This window comes from Symphalangus syndactylus, chromosome 8, assembly GCF_028878055.3.
Source record: "Symphalangus syndactylus isolate Jambi chromosome 8, NHGRI_mSymSyn1-v2.1_pri, whole genome shotgun sequence".
In the NCBI taxonomy this organism is placed as follows: domain Eukaryota; kingdom Metazoa; phylum Chordata; class Mammalia; order Primates; family Hylobatidae; genus Symphalangus; species Symphalangus syndactylus.
In genome coordinates, this window is record NC_072430.2 from 81456451 (window position 1) to 81478230 (window position 21780).

At 38.2% G+C, this 21780-nt stretch overlaps 1 protein-coding gene across 3 annotated transcripts in view; it reads left to right on the forward strand.

The window, feature by feature from the left end:
- AGPS (alkylglycerone phosphate synthase) overlaps positions 1-21780 on the forward strand; it is a 150985-nt gene that overhangs the window by 16499 nt on the left and 112706 nt on the right. For 2 of the 3 annotated variants that reach the window (XM_055289829.2, XM_055289830.2), the window contains exon 2: positions 11146-11235. In XM_055289829.2, coding sequence (XP_055145804.2) covers positions 11146-11235 — 90 coding nt within the window. Of the gene's footprint in view, positions 1-3876; positions 4022-11145; positions 11236-21780 lie in introns of those variants that run through there. The other variant, XM_055289831.2, reaches the window with a different exon arrangement.

The following is a 21780-nucleotide window of genomic DNA, read 5'->3' on the forward strand; positions in this document are numbered from 1 at the left end:
AAAACCCAACAGCTACTGTTTTTTTTTTTTTTTTTTCCTCATAGTTGCAAGAGTTAAGAGTGAAAACAGAGCTCATACAATGGGAGGAGACCCAAAGGGGGTTGCCACTCCCGGCTCGAATGCTTGGGGTTTATATCCCAATCATTGTCCCTCCCCCTGTGCTCTCAGGTGATATATGATTTGACTATTTTTTTTTACCTTCTGCTTTAGTCTAATTTGTATTTTAGTGAGTCCTCTTTACTATCTAATTGGTTGGGTGTGAGTTGAGTTACAAGCCCCATGTTTAAATGTGGGTGCGGTCACCTTCCCAGCTGGGCTTAGGAATTCTTAGTCGGCCTAGGAAATCCAGCTAGTCTTGTCTCTCAGTCTCGGCTCTCAACAGGAAAACTCAAGTGCTGTTGGGGAGGTTGGCTGACGACCGCTCTTAACTGCTTCCTGCTGAATTGGGGCATAGTAGGGGTTGTGCAGTTCAGATTTCCTCGGGAGGGGTGCCTTCGATGTCATCAACATTGGAGCATGGGCTAGCAGGCCAGTCCAGGGGTCCGCAGTAGATCTTAGTCATGGACTGCATCTGGGGCTCCATTTGAAGAATGATTTATAGTTTTACACCTTCGATTCTGGAAGAGACAAACTTAACAAGGAGGTTAAAGATACAGGGATTGAAATGTATGGACTGCAGTGCAGGGGATTATTTCTTTGGCACACTTCACAGGCTCTGACTATCTGCTTGATAGTTTTTAAAAGGCCTGGTCTAGTAAATAATGATTTGGCCATCTGATGGGTGCTATCAATGCCTAAATGAAAGGTTTGGTGAAGGGTTTTAAGGAATTTCCATTGGTTAGCTGCAGGCAAAAGTATTTTTCCTTCTTCAGTGGCTAGCCATCCTGAGGGGAGGAAACTTGTCTTCATGAGGGTCCCCATTCTGTTTCTCCTGCTGAGTACTGCAGCTTGGTTTCCTAGAGGGGATTACCCCATACTAGGGGTCCTTCTATAAGCATTTCTAATGGAGGGTCCTGCCTTGCGGCTTTTTTGGCTTCAATATCCTCTTGGCAGTTCATTTCTATTTCCCTTTCCTTTCCTTTCCTTTCCTTTCTGATGACCCTGGCAGTGTAAGACTGCTGCCTCTTTAGGTTTCTGTACAGCCAATAATAATCTCCTAAAGGCTTCCTGAGGTTTGATAGGTGTTCCCTCGGAAGTTAGGAATTCCCTTTCTCTCCATATTGCTGCGTGGGCATGGAAGACTAGGTAAGCATACCTAGAGTCTGTATATATATTTACCCTTTTTCCTTCTCCTAATTCTAGTGTATAATGGCCCCTCCTTTTGCTAGGATGTCTCTCCCTAACAAAGGAGTGGGGCTTTCAGGCAGAATTAGAAAGGCATGTGAAAAGAGTAAAGTTCCCCAGTCACAACTTAGTGGCTGGGAGAAGTATCTAGTGACTGCCTGTCTTAGGACCCCTCAGATAATGACAGATCTGGAGGACAGTTGTCCGGGACAGGGAAGGTAAGACGGAGAAGGCCACACCAGTGTCCAGGAGACAATTAACCTCCTGGCCCTCAATGGTCAAGCATACCCGGGGCTCTTTGAGGGTGACGGCATGGGCTGGCACTTACCCTGGGCACCCTCAGTCCTGCTGCTGGATCATCTGGTTAGTGGCTTCTGACTCAGAGATTCTTCGTCCCCTGGGACAGTGGGCTTTCCAGTGATTCCCTTGACATAAGGGGCATGGACAAGGGGGCAGCTTATTTCTATTTGGACAATCTTTTTTAAAGTGTCCTTGTAGACCGCACTAGAAGCAAGCCCTATTAGGCATTCAATTTGCCCAGCCTTTCCGTGTTCCAGAGCCTCAAAGTCCGGTTACCTGAGGGACATGACTAAAGCGGTGACCTTTTTCTTAACTTGTTTGTCCCTTTCCGCCTGCTCTTCCTGATCTCTATTATAAAAAAACCAAGGTTGCCAAGTTCAGTAGGGTTTCTAAGTTTTGCTGCAGGCCTAAGGCGGACTTTTGAAGTTTTTTCTAATGTCTGCAACAGACTGAATAATAAACTTCTCCTTTAAGATTAGTTGGCCTTCAATAGAGTCAGGTGACAGAGGTATGCGTCCTCAGTGCCTCCCTTAGTCTCTCCAGAAACGTGGTAGGATTTTCTTCCTTTCCCTGTGTTATAGTGGACATCATTGAATAATTTATAAGCTTCTTCCTAGTTTTCCTTAGTCCTTCTAGCACGCAAGTTAGTAAATGTCTGCAGCACCAATCTCCATGTTCTGATTCTGCGTCCCAATGAAGGTCTACACTGGGAACTGCCTGCTGGCCTGTGGGGAATTGTTCTTTTCTCTGTTGTCATCCTATCGTTGACCTGACTGAGATACCAGAGATGGCCAAACTCTCAGGTTGCAGTTATGGTGGCACTTTTCTCATTTGGGGTTAGTGTCTGATCTAGCAGTAACATTATGTTTCTCCATGCCAGATCAAAGGGTTGTCCTAACCCTTGTAAAACATCAATATAGCCATCAGGGTTATCTGATAATTTACCTAGGTCTATTTTAATTGTCTCTCTCTCTCTGTCTGTCTTTCCTCTCCTTGACTTATTCAATTTGCTTTTATCCTGTTCTATTATGTTGTCATAGACCCATAGTACTGGGTCATCAGTTCTGAGGCCCTGGCCAAGGAGCCAAGGCTTGGAGATTGTATTGCAGAGGGGTAAGCTGGGTAGAAATCGGGGGAGGAGAGCATCTTACACAATGGGAGAGCAATCCTCCTAGCTATTTACAAACTTGGGGCCCTGGCAAGTTGGTGGGGAACGGGTCCCACATAACTGTCGAGAGCTGTATGCCTAAATTGGGAGGGACATGAGGGACAAGACTCCCTGGGTTCATAGCCTAGATGCCTAAGGACACAGCGTAGAGCTTCGTTAGATCCCTTTGGAGATACAACTTGCTCTAATACGTGGGAGAGGAAATGAAAGTCTGAACCATTAGTATCTAGGAGGCAGGGACTGGAGGAAGTAGATTCAGAGGTAAGGAGAATTTTGGGGCTACACTTTCAAGAAAGTCATGGTCAGGACCCAGGAGGTATGGGTCAGAAGGAAAGGTGGGGTGCACACATGGGTGACTGTTGAGTAGAGACTTCTGGCTGTGCCGTGATCTCAACCGGCTAACGCCGGGAGTTCAGGACGACAGCTTTCTGCCTCTAGTTGTCCCTTGGCTTCCCCAGGAAAATTGAAAGTGGAAGCTGTTTCCAGGCAGATCAATGCTCCCAACCCAGAAGGGTTGGGGGTTGTTAGAAAGCCTTTTCCCAGACAGCCTCACACCTGAGTCTTAAGTCTGGCAGCCACGCTGATCGTTTTTTTAACTGGCCGACAGGTACCCCGTATTTTCCTCTGATTCTAAGGAAGGATAGGATAGAATAGCAAGCGAAAGTGGTCCAATATTACTCACTGCTTTGGAGAGTCCCTTCGTGGTTGCCAAAATGTTACCAGGGTGTCCTTGCTCCTAGAGCTCCCAAGATGTTGGCGGGCCACTTCCAAGATGGCGGCAAGCCTCTTGTTCTCTGACCTGGGGTTCTTGGCCTCATGGATTCCAAGGAATGGAATCTTGGGCCATGTGGTGCGTGTTATAGCTCTATTAGAAGCCATGGGTCATGGAAGAGAACCGTGGAACCCAGCGACTAGTATTCAGCTCGATTAGGATGAACCCGGGCACTTAGCTGTGCAGGAACAATGGCAAGCCTTTAGCCTGATCGGGAATGGCAATGGGTGCCTCACTGGATCAGGAGCACAGCGGACACTCTGCTGGATCTGGAAGGGTGTAAGTCAGTGTCAGCAGCGGGTCTGCGATGGCGGCAAACAACAGTGGTGGACAGCAAGTGAAAGTACAGCTGGAGCCATAACAAACACAGACCAGAAGAGTATGCAGTTGCAAGATTTAATAGAGTGAAAACAGAGCTCCCATACAATGGGAGGGGACCCAAAGGGGGTTGCCCAACAACTACGATTTACAACAAGAATACTGTGTACATCAAGCCGGTATGGATTTCAGTCTTGGTATTTTTAGGGTCATGCCAAGGGTATTGTTGGTCTGTCCCCAAGGGACAGCTGAGGAAGGGAACTTAGGCTTGATTTTCAATGCTAAAATAGCATATGGATTTTTGGAGACATTTGTATTTTCTTTGTCTGTGTTCAGTTTTGTAGTTTCTACCGAAATGCAAGGCTCTACCAGAAATGGCTTTGGTCACTTATGGGTTGGTCAGTATAATAAGCTTGTGATACAATTCCTTTTTTAATTACTAACAAGCATGGAGTGAGCAATGAAAGTGAATTGGCATTTTCCCAGTTGGTGGTAGAGAAAGTCTGGGGTTGGTTGCCAAAATTGCCGTATTGATTAGATTACAAGTAGACAGTGAAGGGAAAAATCATGAAATTTAAAGTACAGTCCAGGGAACCCAAGAGTCCAAGTGAAGGATATATCCTTTTCTCTTTGTCCTTTGCTATGACAACCTCCTGATGCAGATTTGGATTGTTTTCCTCATTATGTAGACCAACACCTGAGGGTAAAGGGTAGGATGGTTGTTTCTTTCCAGGCTTTCAGAATGGCAGGTACCAAGCTTGTGTGAGTGGATATGTGGGTACACACCTGCCCTTACTACAAAATATTTGTAACATATACTAATAATGTATGAATGACTAATAGTGTGTATTTCCATTTTCAAATGCATCATTCAAACGGTAACGAGTTTCTAATTGGTAGATTATGGTGTAGTGTGTGAGAGAAGTGTGGGAGTAAAGAATGGCACCCCAAGAACCTGAAGTGATTAGTGACTGCCCAGAGTATTCTGTCAATGTGTGGTAAAGCTGGCCTTGCCTTATTTGCCCTTCTTGCCCCCCGTCCCTTTCCTGTGCCTCTGTTTAGAATTTTTCCCCTTTATACCTGTATATTACTTTTTCTTTCATTCATTTATTCACGATAAATGTGATTGGACCTTTGGGACACAGTTTTTGAGCCTTGAATTCAAGTTTTAAAAAATTTCTTTCTTTTCTTTTTTTTGAGACAGGGCCTCACTCTGTCACCCAGGCTAGAGTGCAGTGGCAATCATGGCTCACTGCAACCTTGAACTCTTGAGCTCAAGGGGTCCTTCTGCCTTGGCCTTGTAGTAGCTGGGATTACAGGCTTGCACCACCACACCTGGCTTTTATTTTATTTTATTTTATTTTTGAGAATTGGAGGTCACACTGTATTGCCCAGGCTTATTTTGAACTTCAAGGCTCAAGTTATCCTCCCACGTTGGCCTCCCAAAGTGGTGGGATTACAGGTCATTGTGCTTGGCCTTAAAAAGTTTTTTAGAGTGCTAGTTTCTTGTGGACTATAAAAAGTTGACTGTAGGTAGTTAAATGTATATTTGGTTTACCATATAGTTGAAGCTGTTTAATTCATAATGGAATTCTATTATTCAAAAAAATTTGTAGCTATTGCTAAGAAGCCCAATAGATTTTATAATAAACCATCACGAAAGTTCTGCATATATATGGAAGAAAGAATTATTTTCTGAGAACAGAGAGAAACTGCACTGAGATTCAAAGGCTGAGCAGCATATTTTCCTCAGGTTCAGAGAGTTGTGGTAACATACATTTTTAATGTATGGTATTTGTGTGAGGCCTCTAATTTTCCTCTATCTCTGATTACTAATTTCATCTGCCTATCCCATGGGTGCCTATGAAGGTTCTTGTGTGTGTGTGTGTGTGTGTGTGTGTGTGTGTGTGTATAATGTATATAATATACATATATGATGAATGTATTATAAATAATATATCTAGATGTATTATAAATAATATATCTGGATATATTATATGTAATATTTTGTGTTTTGTGAAATATGCAGTGTTATTTAGTGTGTATATTTTTAATTCCCTTAAATGCTGTTTTACTGTGGATTTTATTGTTTCTCCTTTGTGTTTACCACTGTTTTAAACATTTCATCATGTTTCTATATGCATATCTATTCAACTTACTGCTTTTGATTGCTGCATTAATATTTCATGGAATGCATTTTCCACATTACTTATCTGCTTCTCTACTGATGCCCCCAGCTACTCTTACAAACAATGCTCCAGGGAATATATCAAATGTGTTCCCTTATGGAATTGTATATGAATTTCCTATGCAATATATACCCAGGAGTTGTATAGTTGGGTCATAGAATTGGCATTACCTATGAAAGCTTAGTACATGATTGCTCTGTGGAGTGGCTTACCAGTATGCATGTGGGTTCCTTTTCTTCATGTTCTTGTTAACAGCTTTGTGTGTTCTCAAATCTCATATTTAAGCCACTTTACATTATTACACTGCTAAGAATTATCACATTGATTAATAACTTATATCACAGAGTCACATTTTTATTCTGGCAGCTAGAGCTGAAAAACTTACAATGGGGATATTGAGGGAAGATTGAAATTCTTGTTGAAGTTTAAAGTGTTGCATGATAATGTGCAAGAAGGCTCACTGTCTAGAGGACACAGATTTTACCTTGTTGACCCATCTAGAAACGTGATCTTATCAGAGTCCTCAAGTTGATTACATTTAGGTAGTCTGACTGCCCTCACCAGTTACCAAAGTTAATTAACAAGCCAATAAACTAATTCATGATGAAAAGTAAAATTATAGATCCTTTTGGCCATTTCAGTTGTCGTTTTTTTTTTTTCTCTCTAGGAAATCACAATATTGTCAGATGAAGGTAGCTTTGTGAGTTTTATATCAGGGCAAGAGTAAATATTGATCTGAAGAGTGAAGCATCTTTTATTAGAATTTTGATTATTGGAATTTTATCAGAAAAACTTTTTAAAATGTTATTAGATAGCTGAACTTTCACAGTTGTTAACCCAGAATGAAAGTAGCCAAAATCATTTTTTCCTTTTCCTTGTTTTCTAGTGAAAAATATTATGATTATTATGATTAGAAATAGCAATGTAGAAACCATGCATATATATCAGGATGCTTGCAGTTTATTACTAGTAGAGGAATAGTAATCTGACAACCAGTCTGTAAACAGAGACTTCAAAGTGAAAATTTCCCATTTTAAGACTAAAAAAACTCTTTATGGTTTTTATAATAGTAAGGCTAAATCTAAATATTTCACCTAAAGATTATATAATAACAGCCCTGGAAAATGCAAAATACTGAATATGTACATCATGTATAGATCATGGGAGAATACTGCCACCTTGTGCATATAGGATGCTATTTTATGCCTCCATTTTCTTTTGTTATACCAGCTAATACTGTGCTTTTTCAGTTTGGTACTGTGGTTAGATGTGTAAATGTGTAAAACATTTATTTTTTTATGCAGTAAAATCAAGCCAACTATTCTTTCGGCAGGAGGAGGGTTTTTTTTTGTTGTTGGTTTTTTTTTTTTTTTTGAGACGGAGTCTTGTTCTGTCACCCAGGCTGGAGTACAGTGGTGTGATCTCGGCTCATTGCCACCTCCGCCTCCCGGGTTCAAGCGATTCTCCTGCCTCAGCCTCCTGAGCACCTGGGACTACAGGCACGCGCCACCACACCCAGCTAATTTTTTTTTTTTTTAATTTGTAGTAGAGATGGGGTTTCACTGTATTAGCCAGGATGGTCTCGATCTCCTGACCTTGTGATCTGCCCACCTCGGCCTCCCAAAGTGCTAGGATTACAGGCATGAGCCACTGTGCCCGGCCCGGTCTTGTTTTTTGAAAGATGTTAAATTTGGTATAGTTAGCTCTAAGAATTGGAATGTCTGAGAGATCATACTGGTTAATTGACCTCTGGGATTAGTTGAGAATTGGATTCTTTTATTTGAATCTTATGGAAAGTTGGTAATTCTTTAATCATTCTTCATTTTAGTGCTTGCAGTACTTTGGGGTTATTCTGAATGGCAGAATTCATTACACTATCAGAGGTATAGGGAATTTGGCTTCTGACACAAACATATCCCTTGATTTTTAAATGTTTTCCTTTAGCTGAAGTGCAGAAGAATGACTACAACACAGGGTGAGCATCCTTAATTTGAAAATCTAAAATCCAGAATGTTCCAACATTGGAAACTTTTTGAACACTGTCATGAGATAGTGATTCCTTTACTTCCTGATAGTTCAGTGTATACAAACTGTTTCATGCACAAAACCATTAAAAATATTGTATAAAATTACCTTCAGGCTATGTGATAAGATGTATATGAAACATAAATAAATTTTATGTTTAGACTTGGGTCCCATCCCCAAGAAATCTCATTGTGTATATGTAAATATCCCAGAATCTGAAAAATATCTGAAATCTGAAACACTTCTGGTCCCAAGCATTTTGGATAAAGGATGCTCAACCTATAATAACATGTAATAGTTTCTTGAAACACTATTGATGTAAATAAAAAAATGAGTTCTTTCAAATATTCTGGTTATCTGAGAGCCTGACTTAGATGGGTTTCAGATATTATTGCCTCTCTGAAGAGGAAGAATTATGAGACGGGAAGTCTGCCTTTGGATACTCACAACTAACTTAGCCGTGTGACCAGGGATGCTTCTCTGGGCAGTTTCTTTATCTGAAAAATGAGCAATTGAACTGGATGGGTTCTGAGGATCTTTTTAGTTTTCAAATTCTGTGACTATGTAAAGTTTTACTCTAATTTTGAAATGTTATGCTGTAATACTGTTCAAAATACTTATTATACTCATGTATAAGAAGTTATTAAAAAATTTAATCATATAGTTATATTTAACTATCAGAGTATATACTAGTAATTTGGTGGGGAGGGGATTGGAATATGTGTACATAAAAGTTTAAAACTAGAAGCCTGGGAAATTTACCTGTTTTTTACTTAACACCTGGGGCACTTGAACATATCAGAAGATTGGTTTGGGGGTAATCTAGATTTTAATTGTATATGATTTATGCATAATCCTGTTTTGGGTATAAATGCATTCCAAATGCCTACATTCAACTTCTGAGAAGACTCCAAAAGTTGATATAAATATGGTAGAGTCCATTTCATAAGCCCAATTTTATGACTGGGATGAAAAGAGAGAAAAAGGTACCTACAGTTGAAAATTTGGAAGTTCTTTAGAATATTACCCAACTTGAAAATTTAAGGCCAAAGACTCTTCAGGATGTAAATCCCTTCATTTTATAGTGTATAACAGCAGATCTTTCCTGCTCATTTTAATTCATTTCCTCATGAAGTGCTAAGAATGAACCCATGTGACCAAGTTTAGCTTTTTACTTTGGGGCCATCTGGGGATAATTTTTTAAATTCTGGGGATAATTTTAAGGAAAATGATTTTCGTTGTTAAGCTACATAAACATGCCAAATTCAACCTCTGTACTGAAATGATTTCCCTGTGCCTTGCCTTGAGATTTTTGCATTTATTTTGTGTAATACCAAATTACTATTTTGTAGAGAACAGAATTATAATAAATGTTGAAATTCACTAATAAAATGCAATCACATAAAATCTATGCACATTATAAGCCATTAAAGATGTTAATGTATTAAAATATACATTTATCCGTCTGATTATTGAAATATAATAAGAAAATACTAAGTAAATTATACTTCATAAAAGTGAAGATAATTTATTCATGAAAAAAAGCAAAGTGGAAAATATCCTAATCTGTTTTTAGAATGTGAAAATCTTACGGTTCAATCCCAAGTTTTGGCACCAAAAAAAAAAATAAAAGTAAAATCTTAAGAAAATGAGTGTGTCACTGGTAACATTAGTCGTGATGTTTTTCCATAGAGATTTTTCCAAAAGCTCCGTTCCAAAATCTCTCTCTGCAATGAGGTAGGAATGTTATGGGATTAGAAAAAATATTTGGTGTTAGTTTGTAACTAATCTACAAATCCAGTCTCTGGATTGATACTCTTCAGATATTTTGAAGTTTTTGTAGAGGGACTGTAGCTTTTATTAATAGCAAATCATAGTTGTAAACAGAGCATTCCTAGTTTCTTTGTCTTAATTTTATGTATAGATGGAGATTTCAGCTCATAATTAATTACCTGTATCTGGCTCAGTTGTATTATGTTCATGTTCATTTGTTTGAAAAGCCTTTGAACTAGAACAAGAATTATGATTGTAATAAAAAAACTTGCTTGTCAGCTGTTATTTTCTTCTTTCTTGAGAATTACAGAGTATAAGAACACTTTCTAATGAGTGCATCTTTTTTTATTTTGAAATTTTAATGCAGCAAATAACTTTCAAGATAGAAAAGGGTTTTTGTTATTTGCACCATAAACTGCATAGTTGAATTTGTGGTAAGAAGACTCACCACCAATTTATTTCAGTAGCCAAGATCAAACTAGGGTACTATGCCAAAACATGTAATAAAAAGTGATGCAATACTTCAGCATGATTGCTTATTATGTTTTGTACAGGTCCAGACCTATCTGTTCTTACATGATGTGCAAAATTGAATGATTCAGCCATTGATTTTGATAAATAAGGATTTTTACAAGTATGAAATATTGGTGTTTTGGAAATTAAAAATAGTGTGTTATGAAATATTGGTATTTTGGAAATTAAAAATAGCATGTTATTTTGGAATATTAAAAGTGAGTATAGCCATTAACTGTTACAATATGTGGGTCAAGGTAGAGATTGGTAGCTATATGGAATTTGAAGAATTTAGAATGTAAACCCAGCACTGAGATTTTTAATCTACTTTATGTGTCTACTACTAGTCAGTCTACTTGATAAATTGGTCTTTTTAAAAAACTCGTAGCAGAAGATTAATAATTATGATTTTTTTCTCATATGTGTAAAACTTTGTTTCCTTAGTTTTAATTGCAAAACTTTTTAGGTCATTCTACAATGTAAACCCAATAACATGTACAAAATGAGACATTTATATTTTAAGCATATCTTCTTCCTTTTTGCAACTTTTTATTTCTTCTTTTGAATGCCTTAAATTTATTGGTTGTAGCCCTCTGTGAAGCAGGTGCTGCTCATCAGAGTGATTCTATATTCAGAAATATTAGTATATGGACATTTTAATGTGTGCTAATTTTATTTAACCTTATACAATATTAGTGGGCATAAGGTGTTTTAGATGATTGTGAGTTAATAATCAATGATATACTGTACAGTTTTAAGATGTTTAGCATTGGTCTCATTTATATATTTTTTCTTCTCACTAGGCAAGAAGTTATGAAATGGAATGGATGGGGATATAATGATTCTAAATTCATCTTCAATAAGAAGGGCCAAATTGAATTGACTGGGAAAAGGTAACACTGGTTTATTTCTTCTTTTGTTCCTCCTTTAGTTCTTTCTTTCTATGAAAAATTTTAAACATACATGAAAGTATAATGATTCCTCCTTGAGTTTAAACATTATCAACATTTTGCCATAACTGCTTTTTTTCCCCTGGTAATATTTCAAATTCTGATGTTGTCATGTCACCTCTAAATATATGTATATGTGTGTGTATATATATATATATATATGTTATATATGTCTCAAAAAATAAGGACCTAATATAACCAATTATATAATATTATATATCCAAAATAGCAAAAATTTATCTAGTTATCCAGTTCATATTCACATTCTCCAGTTGTCTCACAAACATCTTTTATAGGTAGTTTATTTGTGTCAGGATCCAAATAATGTCTATAAGCCACCCACCACCCAATTCCCATGCCATTCAGTTTTTTGAAAGAAGCTTCATATTTAAATCTGGTAATTTACAAGGAGTGTGGGTTATTATGAAAGGTAAATGATTTTAGGTCTGTGTGAATATAAATAGTATTTAAAAAAATTATCTTCTGAGATAAATTAGGAAAGAAGTGATAGGGAAAGATCAGTCATTTTTGTGATAGCTTTCCTATGTCTTAAATGTGGTTATTTGTTGATAAGAATTACAAAGTATATTTGTTCAATCATACCTCAGTAAAACTGGAAAAATATTAAAAAGAATTCTAAAGGATATTTGTGTTATTCCTGTTTGTTCTAGATATGGTCAGAATTGTAAAATGAGTTCTTTGTTGGTTTTAAGCAATACTGCCCTTGCCAAAGCTCTGTTTTTTGGTTTGGTCTGTTGAATTTTTTTACAACATTTGAAAGGGCAGTGAGTACAACTATGTAATACTTGAATGCTGGAGCCAAAAATAAAAAGAAATTGAGACTAAGTAAAAAATTGAATCAGATATATTATGAATCTATTCCAGTATTGTACCCTGATTTAATATCTATTGGACATTACTATACTTAAGTTAATGTTTTTAAAACATATGCTATATCAATATATTAAAATGTCAGCAAAGTAAGTTTCATTCCTTTGGAGAAGTTATTTGTTTCCTTTTCATTGCAATGTATTAATAATTTTTCTATTTTTCTGACTTACTAATATTTTGTACTTAAAATAAAACCTCAGGAATAGTAATTTGAAAGTAATTTTAATGAAGGTATGAAGATGTACATTTGACTTTTTTTTAATTAGGAAAATAAATATTATCTGTGTTCTCATTCCCATCCTTAAGTGTGACTGGGTAGCAAGCAATGGAGGCTTAGTTGAGAAATTGTGTAATTCAGGTAGAAGGGATTTCTGGTTAATATCAGACTTACCAGTGTTCTAAATGTTGAATCTTTTATGTTTTATTTACATAGAATAATGTCTAATACAGTAGAAACATCGATGTAGAGATTGGCTTTTCAAAATCTTCTGAAGGAGTAAAAATTAATCTTCTGAACTTTGGAAACCAAATTTCTCTCTTCTCGGACACTGTCCTCATTTCTCCTTCTCTTTTTCTCTCTTTGTGTTTGGACCTTGAAGGTATACAGCATTTCTGTTTTATGGAACAGGGTAAATAGTCACTAGTATTTCAGCAAAGTCTTCTGTACAGTACTGCAGGCCATGTAATGGTTTATATGAGAAGGTGTGTGTGTATGTGTGTGTGTGTGAAATGAATGACTAGTCATAAAACATCACAGGTAAATATACCTTAGTGGGTCCCGTGGGTTCAGGATCTCATTCTCATTTTGGGTGTTCTGGCACTTGATTTGTCAGTTTCCTGGAAGAGATGAGGCTGTAGGGGTCTGACACACATGCCACGCTTCTAAGAGACTGATTTAAAAAATTAGAACCTCAGTGTATTCATTTATGGTTAGATTATTCCCTTTTCAGGGTATGGAATACTTGTTAATGCCCTTTCTGATGTTAGGGTATCTAGAGAACAACATTTGCAACTTAGATATTCTTTGGAGAGCATACATTCAGAACAAAGGAGATTTGATGGTCTTGATAGAGATTTTTATATAGGCTGTAATAGAACCAGAGAATTTGTCTGCTGGTTTTAATGGGTTACTACCACTCTTACCAGAATGCATTCCTTAAAGGCCTCATTTCTTTGCATTGTTGACTCCTAAGTCAGAGTCCAGTGGGGGAGAGGGAGAATAAGGGTGCATCTGACTGGAAGAGCCTGCAAGGGAGACCAGGAAAGTGAATATCTGGCAAATTTGCATTAGTGGAGGGTAGCTTTTGCCTTCCTTCAAGACTTACACAAAGGATAATTCCCCAAACATATAAATGGGATTTAGGTGCTCTGAGATTAAATATATACTAAACAAACAATAACTAAAATGAAATAACAAAATTCAATTCCCATTTTGGTGGGAAGCACCAGTACCTTGTCACAGGATAATAAACTGGGTTGAATTGAATCATAACTTTCTCTATATCTGGTCTGTTTTCCTAAGAATAATTGGCAAATGAGTAGGTTTCTCTGATTTTTATCAGAAAACATTTACAAACACTCTTAAGATAATAATATCTACTATTTATTGAGTGCCTACTGAGTTATCTTACAATAACCCTATCAGATGGATAGAGTTATCTTCTTAAAAATAATGAGGATGAGGAAAGTTAAGTAGCTTACCTGAAGTCACCTGCTCAGTGGTAAATTGGGATTAAAAACCAGGTGTTTTTTTAAACTTCATTCTTCTGCAGTTTCCATTATACTGTGTTTCTGAGTTACTTCTGCGGTAACTAAACTCATCCACTGTACTGATCTTGTTCTGTCTCCAAACCCTGGGAGCACTACACTCTGTATACCAGCACGGTAGAATTGGTCATATTATAAAAGGTTATCTTGTGTCAAAAATTCCTGTTGTTACTGTGAAAGGCAAAGGGGAGAAGCGGAAGAAGATTGTGATATTCCTGAAAGCGAAAATGGAATTCATGACTACAAAGGCTGAGTACAAGAAAACACTGTTTGGCTGAACAGTATTAATTCACTCTTATTTATTAATAATATTAGATGGTAAGGACCATTTTTGAAATTTTTTGTAGAGACTCTATTCTGGCAGTGAGGTAGACTGAAATAATTCAGGCCCCTCGTCTTCTATAACCACATAGAAAAGTTGGATAAAATATCAGAAGAAAGAAATATAACAGAGCTGGAAAGAAAGAAAGGGAAATCCCAGGTGCCAGAAACTAATGTGATTATCAGTGAAAATTGATGAGGTGTGGGGTTCTCCTATTTCTGATCCAAAGAACATTGAAAAGGTAGATTTTTTTTTCTTCAGAACTGTCTATGTATTTCTTTCTTTTTTTTTATTATTATACTTTAGGTTTTAGGGTACATGTGCACAATGTGCAGGTTTGTTACATATGTATCCATGTGCCATGTTGTTTTGCTGCACCCATTAACTCGTCATTTGGCATTAGGTATATCTCCTAATGCTGTCCCTCCCCCCTCCCCCCACCCCACAACAGTCCCTGGAGTGTGATGTCACCCTTCCTGTGTCCATGAGTTCTCATTGTTCAGTTCCCACCTATGAGTGAGAACATGCGGTGTTTGGTTTTTTGTCCTTGAGATAGTTTACTGAGAATGATGTTTTCCAGCTTCATCCATGTCCCTACAAAGGACATGAACTCATCATTTTTTATGGCTGCATAGTATTCCATGGTGTATATGTGCCACATTTTCTTAATCCAGTCTCTCGTTGTTGGACATTTGGGTTGGTTCCAAGTCTTTGCTGTTGTGAATAGTGCCGCAATAAACATACGTGTGCATGTGTCTTTATAGCAGCATGATTTATAGTCCTTTGGGTATAATGGGATGGCTGGGTAAAATGGTATTTCTAGTTCTAGATCCCTGAGGAATCGCCACACTGACTTCCACAATGGTTGAACTAGTTTACAGTCCCACCAACAGTGTAAAAGTGTTCCTGTTTCTCCACATCCTCTCCAGCACCTGTTGTTTCCTGACTTTTTAATGATGGTCATTCTAACTGGTGTGAGATGGTATCTCACTGTGGTTTTGATTTGCATTTCTCTGATGGCCAGTGATGATGAACATTTTTTCATATGTTTTTTGGCTGCATAAATGTCTTCTTTTGAGAAGTGTGTAGATTTTTATACGGAAATGTAGTTGATTGTCTATATTTTGTGGGAGGGCGACTTTGACATTTCAAACCCAGGCATTATGTTGTAAGCAATTATTAGAAGCTATTATAGAATAACAGCTTTTCCCCTATGTTAGGAGAAGAGTCTGAAATTTTTTTTCTGAGCAGTCTGTCTTCTGAACACTCTAGATTTATAACTTACCACTCTTATTGCTTCTAAGTATGGGTGAATTTAGTCCTCCTGGGTTTAAGCAGCATAAGGCAATACTCTGGAGCCAATTCTAGAGATTTTTTTTTTTCCTTCAGCTTTTAAGTTCTGGGGTACATGTGCAGGATATGCAGGTTTGTTACATAGCTAAACGTGTGCCATGGTGGTTTGCTGCACAAATCAACCCATCCCCTTGGTTATTAGGTTATTAAGCCCACTATCCATTAGCTGTTTTTCCTGATGCTCTCCCTCCTTCCACTGCTCCTCCGGCCCCAGTGTATGTTGTTCACCTCCCTGTGTTCATGTGTTCTCATTGTTCAGCTCCCACTTATAAGTGAGAACATGCAGTGTTTGGTTTTCTGTTCCTGTGTTAGTTTGCTGAGGATAATGGCTTCCAGCTCTATCCATGTCCCTGCAAAGGACATGATTGTGTTCCTTTCTATGGCTGCATAGTATTCCATGGTGTATATGTACCATATTTTCTTTATCCAGTCAATTCATTGATGGGCATTTGGGTTGATTCCATGTGTTTGCTATTGTGAATCATGCTGCAGTGAACATATGCATGCATGTATCTTTATAATAGAATGATTTATATTCCTTTGTGTATTTACCCAGTAAGGGGATTGCTGGGTCAAATGCTATTTCTGCCTCTAGATCTTTGAGGAATCACCACACTGCCTTCCACAATGGTTGAACTAATTTACACTCCACCACTGTAAAAGCGTTCCTTTATCTCTGCAACCTCGCCGGCATCTGTTGTTTCTGGGCTTTTTTTTTTTTTTTTTTTTTTTTTTGAGACGGAGTCTTGCTCTGTCGCCCAGGCTGGAGTGCAGTGGCGCAATCTCGGCTCACTGCAAGCTCCGCCTCCCGGGTTCACGCCATTCTCCTGCCTCAGCCTCTCCGAGTAGCTGGGACTACAGGCACCCGCCACCACGCCCGGCTAATTTTTTGTATTTTTTAGTAGAGACGGGGTTTCACCGTGGTCTCGATCTCCTGACCTCGTGATCCGCCCGCCTCGGCCTCCCAAAGTGCTGGGATTACAAGCGTGAGCCACCGCGCCTGGCTGTTTCTGGGCTTTTTAATAATCGCCATTCTGACGTGAGGTGGTATCTCATTGTGGTTTTGATGTGCATTTCTCTAATGATGAGTGATGCTGAGCTTTTTTTCATGTTTGTTGGCTGCATGAATGTCTTCTTTTGAGAAGTGTCTGTTCATGTCCTTTGCCCACTTTTTAATGGGGTTGGTTTTTTCTTGTAAATTTGTTTAAGTTCCTTGTAGACTCTGGATATTAGACCTTTGTCAGATGCTCCGATTGCAAAAATTTTCTCCCATTCTGTAGGTTGTCTGTTCACTTTGATGATAGTTTCTTTTGCTGTGCAGAAGCTCTTTAGTTTAATTAGATCTCATTTGTCAATTTTGGCTTTTGTTGCAATTGCTTTTGGCATTTTCGTTGTGAAATCTTTGCCCATGCCTGTGTTCTGAATGGTATTGCCTAGATTTTTTTCTGGGGTTTTTATAGTTTTGGGTTTTACATTTAAGTCTTTAATCCGTCTTCAGTTTATTTTTGTGTAAGATGTAAGGAAGGGATATAGTTTCAATTTTCTGCATATGGCTATCCAGTTTTCCCAGCACCATTTATTAAATAGGGAATCCTGGCCGGGCGCAGTGGCTCACACCTGTAATCCCAGCACTTTGTGAGGCTGAGGCGGGTGGATCACCTGAGGTCAGGAGTTTGAGACCAGCCTGACCAACATGGAGAAACCCTGTTTCTACTAAAAATACAAAAATTAGCTGGGCATGGTGGCACATGCCTATAATCCCAGCTACTCGGGAGGCTGAGGCAGGAGACTCGCTTGAAACTGGGAGGCGGAGGTTGCGGTGAGCCAAGATCACGCTATTGCACTCCAGCCTGGGCAATAAGAGCGAAACTCTGCCTTAAAAAAAAAAAAAAAAAAATCATTCCCCCTTGCTTGTTTTTGTCAGGTTTGTTGAAGATCAAATGGTTGTAGGTGTGCAGTCTTATTTCTGGGATCTCTATTCTGTTCCATTGGTCTGTGTGTCTTGTTTTTGTGCCAGTACCATGATGTTTTGGTTACTGTAGGCTTGTAGTATAGTTGGAACTTGGGTAGTGTGATGCCTCCAGCTTTATTCTTTTTGTGTAGGATTGTCTTGGCTATACAGGCTCTTTTTTGATTCCATATGAATTTTAAAATAGTTTTTTCTAATTCTGTGAAGAATGTCAATGGTAGTTTAATGGGAATAGCATTGAATCGATAAATTACTTTGGGTAGTGTGGTAGTACGGCCATTTTCACAATATTGATTCTTCCTATCCATGAGCATAGAATGTTTTTCCATTTGTGTCTTCTCTGAGTTCCGTGAGCAGTGATTTGTAGTTGTCCTTGAAGAGGTCCTTCACTTCCCTTGTTAGATGTATTCATAGGTGTTTTATTCTCTTTGTAGCAATTGTGAATGGGAGTTCATTCATGATTTGGCTCTCTTCTTGCCTGTTGTTGGTGTGTAGGAATGCTAGTGACTTTTGCACATTGAGTTTGTATCCTGAGACTTTGCTGAAGTTGCTTATCAGCTTCAGAAGCTTTTGGGCTGAGACGATGGGGTTTTCTAGATACAGGATCATGTCATCTGCAAACAGAAATAGTTTGACTTCCTCTCTTCCTATTTAAATTTTCTTTATTTCTTTCTCTTGCCTGGTTGCCTTGGCCAGAACTTCCAATACTATGTTGAAAGTAGTGGTGAGACCGCTCCTATTCAACATAGTGCTGGAAGTTCTGGCCAGAGCAATCAGGCAGGAGAAGGAAATAAAGGGTATTCAATTAGGAAAAGAGGAAGTCAAATTGTCCCTGTTTGCAGATGACATGATTGTGTATCTAGAAAACCCCATTGTCTCAGCCCAAAATCTCCTTAAGCTGATTAGCAACTTCAGCGAAGTTACAGGATACAAAATCAATGTACAAAAATCACAAGCTTTCTTGTACACCAATAACAGACAAACAGAGAGCCAAATCATGAGTGAACTCCCATTCACAATTGCTTCAAAGAGAATAAAATACCTAGGAATCCAACTTACAAGGGATGTGAAGGACCTCTTCAAGGAGAACTACAAACCACTGCTCAATGAAATAAAAGAGGATACAAACAAATGGAAGAACATTCCATGCTCATGGGTTGGAAGAATCAATATTGTGAAAATGGCCATACTGCCCAAGGTAATTTATAGATTCAATGCCATCCCCATCAAGCTACCAATGACTTTCTTCACAGAATTGGAAAAAACTACTTTAAAGTTCATATGGAAGCAAAAAAGAGCCCGCATCGCCAAGTCAATCCTAAGCCAAAAGAACAAAGCTGGAGGCATCACGCTACCTGACTTTAAACTATACTACAAGGCTACAGTAACCAAAACAGCATGGTACTGGTACCACAACAGAGACATAGATCAATGGAACAGAACAGAGCCCTCAGAAATGATGCCGCATATCTACAACTATCTGATCTTTGACAAACCTGACAAAAACAAGAAATGGGGAAAGGATTCCCTATTTAATAAATGGTGCTGGGAAAACTGGCTAGCCATATGTAGAAAGCTGAAACTGGATCCCTTCCTTACACCTTATACAAAAATTAATTCAAGATGGATTAAAGACTTAAATGTTAGACCTAAAACCATTAAAATCCTACAAGAAAACCTAGGCAATACCATTCAGGACATAGGCATGGGCAAGGACTTCATGTCTAAAACACCAAAAGCAATGGCAACAAAAGCCAAAATTGACAAATGGGATCTAATTAAACTAAAGAGCTTCTGCACAGCAAAAGAAACTACCATCAGAGTGAACAGGCAACCTACAGAATGGGAGAAAATTTTTGCAACCTACTCATCTGACAAAGGGCTAGTATCCAGAATCTACAATGAACTCAAACAAATTTACAAGAAAAAAACAAACAACCCCATCAAAAAGTGGGGAAAGGACATGAACAGACACTTCTCAAAAGAAGACATTTATGCAGCCAAAAAACACATGAAGAAATGCTCATCATCACTGGCCATCAGAGAAATGCAAATCAAAACCACAGTGAGATACCATCTCACACCAGTTAGAATGGCCATCATTAAAAAAGCAGGAAACAACAGGTGCTGGAGAGGTTGTGGAGAAATAGGAACACTTTTACACTGTTGGTGGGACTGTAAGCTAGTTCAACCATTGTGGAAGTCAGTGTGGCGATTCCTCAGGGATCTAGAACTAGAAATACCATTTGACCCAGCCATCCCATTACTGGGTATATACCCAAAGGACTATAAATCATGCTGCTATAAAGACACATGCACACGTATGTTTATTGCGGCACTATTCACAATAGCAAAGAGTTGGAACCAACCCAAATGTCCAACAACGAGAGACTGGATTAAGAAAATGTGGCACATATACACCATGGAATACTATGCAGCCATAAAAAATGATGAGTTCATGTCCTTTGTAGGGACATGGATGAAACTGGAAAACATCATTCTCAGTAAACTATCACAAGGACGAAAAACCAAACACCGCATGTTCTCACTCATAGGTGGGAATTGAACAATGAGAACTCATGGACACAGGAAGGGGAACATCACACTCCAGGGACTGTTGTGGGGTGGGGGGAGGGGGGAGGGGGGAGGGACAGCATTAGGAGATATACCTAATGCTAAATGACGAGTTAATGGGTGCAGGAAATCAACATGACACATGGACACATATGTAACAAATCTGCACATTGTGCACATGTACCCTAAAACCTAAAGTATAATTAAAAAAAAAAAAAAAAAGAAAGAAAATAGTGGTGAGAGAAAGCATCCTTGTCTTGTGCTGGTTTTCGAGGAGAATGCTTCCAGCTTTTGCTCATTCAGGTATAATATTGACTGTGAGTTTGTTATATATGGCTCTTATTATTTTGAGATATGGTCCTTCAATCCTTACTTTATTGAATTTTTAACATGAAGAGATGCTGAATTTTGTCTAAGGCCTTTTCTGTGTCCATTGAGATAATCCTGTGGTTTTTGTCTTTAGTTCTGTTTATGTGATAAATTATGTTTATTGATTTGCATATGTTGAACCAACCTTGATTGTGGTGGATAAGCTTTTTGATGTATTGCTGGATTCAGTTTGCCAATATTTTATTGAGGATTTTTGCATTGATGTTCATCAGGGATATTGGCCTGAAGTTTTCTTTTTTTTTTTGTTGTGTCTCTGCCAGGTTTTGGTATCAAGATGATGCTGATCTCATAAAAGGAGTTAGGTAGCAATCCCTCCTTTTCAATTTAGTTTCAGTAGAAATGGTACCAGCTCTTCTTTGTGCCTCTAGTAGAATTCAGCTGTAAATCTGTCTGGTCCTGAGCTCTTTTTGGTTGGCAGGCTATTACTGTCTCATTTTCAGAACTCATTATTGGTCTATTCAGGGATTCAGGTTCTTCCTGGTTCAATCTTGGGAGGGTGTATATGTCCAGGAACTTATCCACTTTTTTCTAGATTTTCTAGTTCATGTGCATAGTGGTGTTTATAGTATTCTTTGATGATTGTTTGTATTTCTGTAGTGTCAGTGGTGGTATCCCCCTTATCATTTTTGATGGTGTCTGATTCTTCTCTTTTTTCTTCTTTATTAGTCTAGCTAGCAGTCTACCTATTTATTTTTTCAAAAAACCAGCTCCTGGATTCATTGGCTTTTTGAAGGGTTTTTCACGTCTCTATCTTCTTCAATTCTGCTCTAATCTTGGTTATTTCTTGTGCTCTGCTACCTTTGGAGTTTGTTCTTGGTTCTCTAGTTCTTTTAGTTGTCATATTAGGTTGTTAATTTGAGATCTAGCTTTTTGATGTGGGCATTTAGTGCTATAAAATTTCCTCTTAACACTGCTTTAGCTGCACCCCAGAGATTCTGGTACTTTGTCTCTTTGTTCTCATTAGTTTCAAATAACTTCTTGATTTTTGCCTTAATTTCACCTAGGAGTCTTTCAGGTTGTTCAGTTTCCATGTAGTTGTGTGGTTTCGAGTGATTTTTTTAGTCTTGATTCTAACTTGATTGTGCTGTGGTCTGAGAGACTGTTATGATTTCAGTTATTTTGCATTTGCTGGGGGGTGTTTTGATTCCGATTACGTGATCAATTTTAGAGTAAGTGTTGTGGCGATGAGAAAAATATATATTCTGTTGTTTTTGGGTGGAGG